Source organism: Cricetulus griseus, chromosome 3, assembly GCF_003668045.3.
Source record: "Cricetulus griseus strain 17A/GY chromosome 3, alternate assembly CriGri-PICRH-1.0, whole genome shotgun sequence".
NCBI lineage: Eukaryota > Metazoa > Chordata > Mammalia > Rodentia > Cricetidae > Cricetulus > Cricetulus griseus.
Window position 1 is genome coordinate 86,778,539 of NC_048596.1, and position 12,248 is coordinate 86,790,786.

General features: G+C 42.0%; 1 protein-coding gene across 1 annotated transcript in view; it reads right to left on the bottom strand.

Annotated features, from left to right (window-relative positions):
- The window catches only part of Spon1 (spondin 1), a 277,092-nt gene that overhangs the window by 152,042 nt on the left and 112,802 nt on the right, over window positions 1-12,248 (bottom strand). Inside the window, exons 4-5 of the mRNA XM_027410130.2 lie at window positions 11,177-11,250; window positions 4,049-4,171 (exon numbers count right to left, since the gene is read on the bottom strand). Of these exons, the coding sequence (XP_027265931.1) occupies window positions 4,049-4,171; window positions 11,177-11,250 (197 nt within the window). The remainder of the gene's footprint in view (window positions 1-4,048; window positions 4,172-11,176; window positions 11,251-12,248) is intronic.

A 12,248-nucleotide genomic window follows, 5' to 3' on the forward strand; every position in this document is an offset into this window, starting at 1 on the left:
ACAGATTCCTGGGAGCCCTGGGATCCTTTCAGGAAATCTGAGAGATTAAAACTATTTTGTAACAAACTGAAGACATTCTTTGCTTGCTGTAGTATGTTGGCACTGGCATTGAAGATGGGCCAAGGCAACAGCCTTGGCCTATATTAGTACCTGATGTCTTCTTCAGGGCAACATGTTCACAGTAGACAACAAAAGACTCAATTTCACATGAGTGTCCTTCATGTAACAGAAAAATGAGTCACTTGAAGTTTCCTGATGAATACACACCTTATTATTCAGAGTGACTAATTGGGGAATGTTAAAAGCAATATAAAATGCAAAACAGTTTTGCTTTATGGACAGGAGCACTGATTGTCCTCAGTAAATGCACTTAGTGCTTCTTTTAGGTGCAAGTCAGACTAGCCACTTTGTACATTCATAAAACATCACTTTTACTTGAAAGAACAAATGACAGGCAAATTACAGTTATTCAGAGTTGGGAATTTGGCAGACACTTTTCTCAAAAAATGAAGGGAGTCTGTCACTTCAAGGAAAACAACTGACAGTATCTGTTGCCAATAATAAAATTTGAGTTTTCATGCAAAAATCAGAATCTTGGAAAACTTGTGGCTGTTATTGTGAATTTGATAGTTTCCCAGTTTTCCAATTCTTTCCTGGTGGGCTCTGTCCTCCTAGGAATGGATGTGATTTTAATATTGTGAAGTCTTGGCATTGGGATGATGTGCAATTCTCAATAAGCTGGTATTTTCCAAATGGCTAGCATCAGGGCTACACAATCATGAATCTGTAAAAGATTCATCCGAAGGTAAGCAGTGGATTTTTAGTCACAGAATACAAACCCATTGACACAATCTCATATTCTACGTTTTGATAACTGGACTTATCAAAACTCTATTTATAGACTTTAAAGTAGTTTGTGGTGTAGTAGCAAAGATCATCTGTATCTGGAAAGATTATGAAAACACTTGTAAACATTACTTTTATGTGTATGTATGTAACATGAGTTCTAATAGGTCTTAATAATAAAAGCCTGGAGTCAGATAGAGGGGAAAATGCTGAGAGATTAGAGAGAAGGAGCAAGCCAAAGTCACCTTTACTTCACTAGCTTCCCAGTGGAAAAGAGACGGAGTTTCTATTTCCTCACGCCTATATTCCTTTCTCTGCCCAGCCATCTCACTTCCTGTCTGTCTGTACAGACCTCCAGACCTCTATGGTTAGCTAGTGGCAAGCTCCACCCTTTGATCTTCAGACACTCTTCATTTGTAAAACAACATAATCACCACATATGTGTGTATGCTTGCTCATCTGTACGTGCACCACATGTGTGCTGGTGCCAGCAGAGGCCAGAAGATGGCATGAGATCCCCCTGAAACTTGAGTTACAAATTGCTGTGAGCCACACCTTGTGGGTGTATGAAATCAAACCCAGATGCTTGGGAGAATAGCAAATACCCTTAACCACTGAGATATCTCTCTAACCCTCCAAAACAATCTTCCCTTTTCCTAGTTACATATGCATGTGGTCTAGAATTTTCTTCATGCACTTCTATCTAAAATGTATCACAATAGGTTGAATGCAGAAACAAAGGTGAATGACAGTCCATGTTTTCTACTAATACAGACAGACACTACAGAGATTAGTAAAAATGTACAACAATGCCACTCTTTTCACAATTTTTTGGATAACATAATAATTTTCATTAAATATAATATGCTTTTACGTTAGCATGTGATAAATCTATTAAACATGCAATGTGTTTATTATTACTATATGCTACTTGAAAACTAATAAATAAAAAATTCTCAACTTTCATTGTTTCTAAGATGAATGCAGAGTTAACAAAGGTATACCAGTGCTTCCTGTGATTCTTAAACATGTTAAAAGGATGCAAAGACTGAAGAGGCCGAGAGTCATTGTCCCCAGATCCCTGCTTGGAAAATGACATTTTGGATGACTAATTAAAAAGATACAAGGGACTGGGCTCCTGACAGCTTGTTGTCAGCAAGCATCTCTGGGCTGACAACAGAGCTGGCTATCAAGACAGAATTATCCCTGCAGCTTACATCAGTAGAATCCATCACTGACATTGCCTGTGTCCTTCCCAGCCCTTCAAGTATCCAGATTCATCCTTTGATGACCTCCAAGGAAGGTCTAGTCCATGCTCCTTGTTCAGTACTGGCCATCATGATCCAGTGTCAGCTAGATACCTGCCTCCCAGATAACAGCAAGAGTGTTCCACAGTCACCACCTACTTCTCAGGGAGGTACCAGGCATGTGCAGGGACAAAGACTCAAAGATGAGCTGCTCATGGCTTTTACCCCAGAAGAATTCCAAGTCTTGTGGGGAAGAAATGTCCCAAGGAAATAATCCCAACACAATGTGGTAAATGCTAGTTTGTATTTGACGATAAAATTTTCCGACAGAAAAATTAGGGCAGAGCCTGGCTCTGTAATGTAATGCCTACCGATGGAACAATCCCGGGAATCAGGAGCACACATCTGTTGTGTTTATTAAGCTCTCAGCAACACCACAGAAATTCTCTGTAAGCTTGCATGTGGTTTGCCCCAGAGGCCCAGAAACAATAATTTGGCACCCTCCCCCATCAGTTAAATTATGGGAGACAACTGTGGCCACATAGAAATGAGAAAAACTCCTTAGGATCACAAAAGATGAGTAATTGCCCCTACCATTTTCTCTCTTCTGTTGATGGGGACATCATAGGACATCCCCCGCCCCCAGCATTCTGGTTCTAAGTGCCCCCTCCCAGGGAGAGAGGCTGAGTTTGTTCACAGAGGTCTCCTGCCCAGATGAGACTAGAGCTGGCTGAATCCCAGACTCTGAGGAATGGCTTAGCCAGGGGCTCTTAAGATCTTCAACTTTATGTGGGTTAAATTAAACTATAAACCTCTTGATCTGGCCAGGAATGTGGCAGATCCCATTGGGTGGGCTGCACGGGCACAAGGGAGGTTCTGATGTACCCAGGGTTTACTTAAGTCCCTGCCATGTGCCCTTTCCCTCTTTTTAACTTCCTCTCCTATTTCTACAGTTCTTCCCAGCTGTGGTAACTTCAGAGTGAAATAAATACCTAAGAATCAAACAGACCATGCCTAGACACAATATACCCAATGCCACCCACAGCCATCCTGCTTCCCAAGGCTACAGAGAATGTAACCTCTCGGGTCTTAAAGGAAACACAAAGCAAAGGCAGGACATTACATATCTGGACAAATGGTGACTTCTCTCGGTTCTTCAGGGAGTTTATCTGTAAACCAGGTTATTTTCCAATTCAAGGATACACCATCAGTAAGTAGGCTGAATAACGTGTAATCAGCCCATTATTCACTGCTACAAATTTCACGTGATTACTTGACTAATGTCTATCTTCCACAGGCCCTGGGTGGTATGGGAACCCACACTATCTCTTCTCTTGCCAACTGTCGTATCTTTAAGGGTTAGCACAGTGCCTGGCTCATTACAAATTTGTTGAGACAACTGTTTAACTAAAAAGAGTTGAAGACCGTCCTCTTTTAGGATCTACTCCCCACATAGCAAGTTTAGGGCCTTGGGCAACTCTCATAGATTGCTATTGGCTGCTCTGAGCCTGGTGTCTTGCAGCATTAGAAGGTAACATCTGGAACCAGTAGAGAAATGGTGTATTGATTGACGACTGACACCTTGCTATGGTTAAGGAGACTGAGTAACTGTTACACTGTCTGTGGAATCAAGAGACTCCATTTGCCAGCTATCGCTAACAAATGGTCTATGCTGTAACATGGGTACAGCTGTTTTAGGAGGGCTTGGCTTGAAAATCTAATAATTTGACTTCAGGAACTGTTTTAAGAACCACAGATAAAACTCTTAGAACAATGTTATACCAAAACTCTAAAAACATACCAGGATTATACCTGTATGTGATCATGAATTTACTTTCTTGGGGCACAAGTTTCAGGAATCAGTGGCTAATAACCAGCAGACCTGACAGATCTTGTGACAGACAGAGCATTAGCAATGTGTTTTCCCTGACCCACAAAGTAGTTGTTGTACTCACGGGGGTAATCCTTTGGATGAGTCTTCTCGGACCAGTTCCCATAAAATGTGAGTCTGTACTTGGCAGTTCCACAGGCACAGCAGTCTAAGATTGGTCTGTCCGTCACCCCGTCAAGGGAGGGATCTGGAAAAGGAAATCAAGTTAGAAAGCAGATGGGGGCCTCATAAAAGGCAGCCTTGCAGCACCTTGTCTTATCCTTGATCCCTGTATAAAGAAGACATGGTGCAGTTGCAATGATTTGTAAGACTCAAGACCAGCACTTGTATTGTTATGGATTTCATATTTCTTAACTATGTATATATAGTTTGCAAATAAAAAAATTCAAAGTTGTTGCTCTCATAATCTGAGGACCAAGAGTATAGAATCTTTAGGATAGGGAGACTTTGGGGAAATCAATGCTGACTTTTACTCAGTTATTCTTTTCATTTTAAAGATTTATTTTGTGTGTGTGTGTGTGTGTGTGTGTGTGTGTGTGTGTGTGTGTGTGTGTGTGTGTGTTTGTGTGTGTGTGTGTTTGTGTGTGTGTGTGTGTGCCATGTGTGCAGGAGGATGTCAGATGCCTTGGAGCTGGAGTTATAGATGACTAAACCTGGGTCATCTGCAGGAGGAGGAAAGCTTTTAGCCATGGAACTGCCTCCCCAGCCCCCACCCAGTTGTTCTTCCTGAATCCTGGCTTCCTCCCCATCTCTTTCACAGTAGCATCTCTCTACTAGACTTTAAGAGGACCATGTATCTATTTTCCCTAAGAAGTACTTTTTCAGGGCCCAAATGCTGGACCAGAATGGAGGCAAGGGTGGCTTTGAAAGAGAAAAGTGAGAGTGAATAGAGGCTTAAAGAATTTCTGGAAATGAAGAGGGAATCTTAAGCAGTTATGTCTCTTATCCTGCTTTCAAAGACTATACTGGGAAGTGAGGGGAGTTGCAAATGTGTTCACAAGTTCAAGTTTACTTCTGAGCGTAGAAGCAGCCAGGAAAAACTTAAGATTCCCTCTCTGCCCCCATTTTTAGCTGTGAGTAGCTGATAAGTAGGGAAAGAGAGATTACATGAATAAATTCAGCATTTCTGATTGTTAAGCCCACAGCCCCGACTGCCTTAGTGCTCTCAGTCTTCTCGGCTGCCTGTGAGAGGGGACAATGCCTACAGACGCCACTTACTGCAACGACTTTTTCTGTAGTTCTCCCAGCTGTGTTAACATCAATCTTCCCTTTTTTTGCAAGTTGGACATTTTTCTTAAATATTATACAAAGAGCAGAAACCAAGGGGATGAAAACCATTTTGCATGTCAAAAACAGCATTTTTCAATCTCTTTAGAAATTTGCTGAGCTTGCCAGGTTTGAACATGCGAAATCAATAATGCGTAGAAGTGAGTTTGGGCATGGAGACAAAGTATGAGGCATTGTACCAGCAATACAATGTAGTGGTATCAGCAATGCAGTGAGTCCCTTGTATGTGCTGATCCCTTTCCATAAATTGTTCTAGGAAGGACTTGGTTATCCCTTGAGATTTGAATATGTTCAAACCCCCATAGGTTCCTATGTTTGAATACTTGGTCCCCAGCTGGTGACACTGTTTGGGAAGAGTGTGGAATCTTTAGAAGGTAGAACCTGGCTAGAGGAAGTAGGTCACTGGGGGAGGGCTTTGAGGCTATATTGTCCAACCTCTTCACAGATGCAAGGTGACAAGCCATCCTCCTGCTTTTGCCACCATGGTCTTCCCTGCCATGGTGGGATGTATCCCCCTGAACTGTAGGCCAAAATAAACCTTTGTTCTTTTCGTTGTTTTTACCAGGACATTTTATTACAGCAACAAAAAAGTAAGATATCCCTGTTTTACAGATCATCAAAAGGAAGAATCAGGTTGGGTGACTTGGTCAAGTTCATATGGTGAGTGAACTATGCAGGCAGAAGTGGGATCCATGTCTTTTTTGGTTCAGAGCCTATGACCTCAACTTGGAATTCAATCACTCAGGAAAGACCCACTCTGGATACGTCTGCATATATGATAGACCTCATTAAAAAAACAAACAACTTGTTTCTGTTTTGTTTTTTCCAAATGAAGAAAAGTACATTAAAAAACCCTCTCCCTACAGATTTCAGGGATTTCTAAAGAGGTTTAAAGGAAAAGGCTGCCCCCCCTCAAGACAGGGATCATGGACAGAGGCTAGGGTGCTGTCTATGCCAGGAGCAAGCTGCCCCATACCACATGTGTACAAAACTTGGATTTGATTCCTGTGTGAGCCACTTGGGTAGAAAGGACAAACTTCACCTAATACATTTTTGGAGAGGTGGCTTGAACCAGAAGATATGGACGTTGGCAGTCACACAATGATGAACTGCATTGTAAAATACGTCTAAATTAGTTTTGAAAAAAAAGAATTCAGAACTGAGAGATACATGCTGGGATTTCAATTGTAACTATCAGGTGCTGTTAAATGAGACAGCAACAATCTCCGGAAGACCCAAAATAAGACCAATTGGGAGCTTTACTTTATCAGAAGGGCTTTTAGATTTAGATAGCAGGGTTAAAGATACTGCGAAGGTTTTACAGAAATGAATTTATAACAGACCTTTGGAAAATAAGCTTCCATCTAAAAATTAAATTTCTAGGTTTGAAAGGGGAACTGTTTCCTACCAAGGACAGGCCTTTTGTTAACAAAGCAGGCTTTCAAAGGGCTGTGATGGCAAGTACCACATATTCCCCATGTTACAACAGCTGGGCTGCCAAGCCAGGTAACCTCAGCCCTGGAATGTGGCTTCAGTTTCCCTTTCTTCCCATTTATTTTACATATATATATGCATACATATATATACATACATATATATGCAAACATGTATGCATACACACATTATTTTTTGAGACAGGGCCTCCCTATGCATCCCTGGCTGGCTTGGAATTTATGATATAGATCAGGCTGGTCTTGAACTCACAGAGATCAGCCTGCCTCTATCTCCTGAATGCCAGGATTAAAGGTGTGGGCCACCATAACCAGCTTTATTTCTTTTATTTTGTGCAGTATTGGGGATGAGATACAGCTCTTGCTGTGTTAGGCCACTGCTTTATCACCGAACACACCCAGTACCTGATTTATTTTTAAAACTGAGTTTTGCTGTATAGCCCAGGCTGGACTTGAATTCACAAGCCTTCTGCCTCACCTTCCCAAGGTTTGAGTGTACTCCATCGGCCACTCACATTACACCCGACCTTCCTCCTCATTTCTATCCTGAATTTGTTGGCTTTTGAAATTCTCTTCAGAGATTCTTAGGTCTTCCTTCCCTCCTCCTTCCCCCTTTCCTTCTCTCTTTTTATTTGTGTATGTGTTATGTGTACATGTGTGTGTTCATTTATACGTGAGCAGCTGTGGTGTGTGTGCAGGTGCCAGTGTAGAAGAATGCTCATGTGTGTGGAGGGCAGAGGACAATCTTAGGTGTCATTTCTTGGTGGCCCTACATCTTGGTTCTTTTTAACTTAAAAAATTTAAAAATTATGCATATCCATGTGTGTTCATATGTGGGTATTTACATGTGAGTGCAGGAACCCATGGTCAGAAGAAGGTGATGGAACTGGAGTTATAGGTGGTTGTGAAACATCCAACATGGGTACTGGGTCCTCTGCAAGAGCAGCGTCTGTTCTTAACTCCTGGGGCACTTCTCTAGCCTCAGTACACCTTGTTTTTGAGACAGGGCCTCTGACCAGCCTGTAACTCACCAAAGTGGCTGGGGAGGCTGGCTGGAAAGTGAACTTTCTGGTCCATGTGTCTTGGTTTTCCAGCACTGGACTTACAAGTGGAAAATCCATCACATCTAGCGTTCTATGTGGCTCTTGGGGTTTGGGTGATTATCCTTGGGTCCTCATGCTGGCAAAGCAAGTGCTTTAATGATGGAGCTAGCTCCTCACTCTCTTCTTCCTCTTCTTTCTCCCTCTCCCATCTTCTCATTTTCTGTCCTCTGCTTATATTCTTCTCTCTTCTCTGGTTTTCCTATCTCCCATCCTCCTCTGTCATTCTCCTTCTGTTTGTAACATGGTGTCCAAGTGTGTGACCATATGTCTATCACAGACTACCTTCTGGAATAGGTTGTATTTCTCTATTTTTAAATTCCAAGTAATTTCACATTTATGTTGCTTTTAAAAATCACAAGCTGGAGAGATGGATCAGCGGGTAAAGGTGCTTGCCATGCAAACATGATGACCAGAGTTTGAGTCCCTAGGACCCATGTAAAATAGTCAGGTGTGTAGCACAAATGCCTGTCATTGCACTCTTAACAAGATGGGAAGTAAAGACAAGAAAATCCCCTAGAATCTCATGAGCCACCTGGCCTGGAATATGTGCCCATATTTATGCATACAAATGTACACACACACACACACACACACACACACACACACACACACACACACAGGTGTTCACTGCTGTTTATCCTTGTGGCTATTATTCATCACCTATGGATGAATGATTGTAATCTGGGGCAACAAATGATAGTTCCAAGTTCCACTATTTCTTTTCTTAACAGATTTGATTTGATTCAACAAGGAAGCAAGGAACATAGAGACTTTGATGAAAAGCTGGCGTTTGCTAAGTGATTGAATACATTTAAAATTCCCTTTTGCTCTGCTTATATTTAAATGGCTTTCTTAATGTGATCAGTTTGATGTTAATTTTCTCATGGGTCTGCTATTTCCAGGGATCATTTATAAGCACACAAAAGCCAACAGCATGAGGACTTGCTGGGCCTTTTCAGTCCATCAAGTTGCAAGGACTCTTTGTATAGATGGAGTGATTAGTCACTTTCCTAGGAGCTCAACCTGAGAGAAACAACCAAAGATACTCCATGCTATTTCATCATCACCGTGCCCACTGAATTTTAGCATACACACCTGAGGCTTTAGATGAGGCTTCAGGAAGGATTTCTGTCAGTCCATGGGGTTATTTGTGAAATGTCTCCTAAGAACTTTCAGATCCTGGGAATCAGGCTGGCCTTTGACAGTCCAGCTAACAGAACCACACCACAATAGACGAGCCTAGCTACCTACAGGGAAAGATCATGACATAGCCTATGTGTGAGTCAGAGCACCCTGGAGTAAAGCTCATGGGAACTGGGTATAATTTCATGGAGGGGGGTGGGGAGTGAGGTTGTCATTTAGGAACCAAGAGCCTAAAGAAAAAGAAGTTCTCTTTCTTTGGAGAAAAGCAGACTGAACCATTTGTCAGCTAAGTGGCTTGGAGGGAAGACCTCATCCCACGTCTAGTGGTGCTCACCAAGAAGTTAGTAAGGGTCTTGGCCAGAGTGTCTAGAACTCCCATCCTGATGCCAAGCTAACTCTCTCCACAAATGTTTATTCAACATTTTGACTGTAGCTTTTCTAAAATAAGAAGATAGTGCATTGCTCTGTTATAGACAGGGATGGAAAGTACTGACCATAGGAGGATGCAACATTGACAGGGGGCAGTGGTTCAGGGCATGGGCTCCTGGTGTCAATTGCTGTCCTCCATTGCTGGCTGTAAAAAGCTATTTGAACTCTCTCCATCTCAGGCTCCTCATCTACAATAGCGTTGATTCAATATCCTTTACCATACAGGGCTATTGTATAGATTACATAATTAATGAATAGAAGGTGTTTAGAATCGTGCCTGACATGTAGCAAACACTCAAAATTATTAGCGATTATTTTATTATTTCCCCAGCAGAACCCTTTCCAACCTTTCTTAGTAGTTTATGACTTGCTATAGTTGTAGTGGATTATTCCTTCTGAACAAAAACTAATTGCTGAAAAGGCAAATAAAATTATGCAAAAATGAATAGAAGTAAGATAGCTAAGCTGTATAATTAGAGAGCTTTTTCTGTTTTCATTGAGTTATCTAATAACTTCTAACCACTTAAGATGTTTAAAGTCTTATTTTTTTAAAGTCTTATTTTTAACAACAGACTAATGAACAAACTTTGGGATATACACAGCCATAGCTACTGTGCATGTACACACACACACACACACACACACACACACACACACACACACACACACACACAAAGTCAATGCGCATGTACAGTCAATCTTGTGTGTATGGTGTGTGTGCATGCCTGGGTTTGTGTTTGTGAATGCTGGCATGCTGTAGCACTTATGTGGAGGTCAGAAGACAGCATCAGGTGTCAGCCCTTGCCTTCCACTTTGTTTGGAAGCAGATCTCTTGTTTTCATCTGTAGATTTCTGGCCAATTGTCCTATCCTCCCTCTGCTTCCATCTTGTATGTTACAGATGAATGGTAGGATTCCAGACTTGAAGCTCCATGTCCAGCTATACCTGAATTCTGGGTCTTTGAATTCAAGACCTCACAGTTGCATGGTAAGAGCATTACTCACTGAGTAATCTCACAGCCCTATTGTGCATTATTAAATCACACGGCTGGGGGAGGCAATAGATGCAGATCTAAGTCCAGGCCTGTTCTGAACCCAGGCCCCTTTTCTACCCCCTCCCCACCCAGTCTACTTCATTAGTATGCTCCAGGCCTGGGCAGGGTGTAGCTCAGTGTCAGAGTGCTTACCTAGCACTCACAAGGCACTGGGTTTATTCCTTAGTACCAGAATAAAGACATTTATTAGGATGTTTCAATCTGAGGAGAGGGGGTTTATGAACTTGCAATCTGAGCACCAGAGACTTGAACGTGGTAAAATCACAAGGTTAGTATCCCCTATCCTTCCACCCCTGACATCCCTACCTTCTACTGGTCTCTTTTGGAGAAAATCCGCCATATTACTCAGACTCCATACAAGTTCTGGGGGGGTGATTATCCCAGAGAGCCACTGTAGGCTTTTTAAAGGTACACAACTGTGCATTCCTTAATTAAGTCCTGTGAATTATTCCAAGGAACCTCTTCAGAATAATCACTGTTTCACAAAAATAAGAAGACAGCACCAATATAAGGTACATTATCTCCTACCCAGGGAATCAAGCTGAGTAATTAGAGCTTAAGGCAGATCCAATTATCCATAGCACACAGCCAGATTAAAAATCAGAGCTACGTGAGGAGGCAGAGCCCAGGGGAACTCGGAGGGCTCCAGTGCCTGAATTCCTGTAGCCATGCTTAAACAGAAAGAGCTCCCCTTCACCTGCCCCTCCCCACCGGCTTGCTCTTACCTTGTTCACACAGCTTCTTGGTCAGAGAGCCCTCATCTTGAAAATAAATAATGCGTTTCTGTACGATACTGGCCCTGTGGGGAAAGAAGACATCAACACAGTGGTGAGTGGACAGGTATGGAGGGACAATCAAACACAGCCTGTGCTTGGTCACTCATGGCTTGGTGGCTCTGTGTGTTATTCCTCCTACTCTCTATGCTTTTGTTTCTTCATCCATCCACAGGCAAGCAATACCTGCACCATGGTATTGTCAGGAAATCCATGTCAACAGCCTAGCAGGTACCTAGAAATCACCCTCTCCACATTAGATACTGAGTTATTATTGATGGCACTGCTATCGAGGTAAGAAGCTGAACCAATGACATTCTCAGCATCCTTTCTCAATGGTTTGTTTTACCTTTCTATTTCTATTAAATGATGGAGGCCATTTATAGATTCCCCACATTCAGGTTCTAGAAGCATGTCAAATCCCTTTCCTGAAAGGAAAAGAGGGATTTAAAAATAAATTTTTGATTTGTTCTAAAAATGTCATTCTATATCATTTCTGAAAGTCTAGACAAAACCATCTCCTGCACTCTGAACAAAGACAATGTCAGCTGTGGTCTTTCTCTCTTAAACACGTCAAGCGTGGGCTCCAAGAATTTAGAACACATATTTTGAGGTTGCAAATGATTTAGCTTTGGTCAGCACATATTTTCTCTTTCCTCTGGGATAGAGCAGATGTGCTGCTTCTCCCTTAACTCACTCTCTTGTTTATTTTCCATTGGCCTTGAAAAGGTTGGATCCTGAAACCCAGTGTTCCAGCAATTTAAGAGTCTACGATGCTTAAAATTGAGCTGGTGCCGATAAATCTCCAGCCATTTCTATTGATTTTCTTCAGCAATGCTACTCAATCAAAAGGTAATTTTCACTTCGATTCACCCTATTTAACAGATAAAAGCATCCCTTGACTCCATTATAGCTGACCACACTGAATAACTGTTTGACTCCCATGATCCCAGACCTAGGAACTGCCCACATTTTCCTTGGGGATCTGTACTGAGTAGAGACCATTTCCCCAATGGTCTGGTCA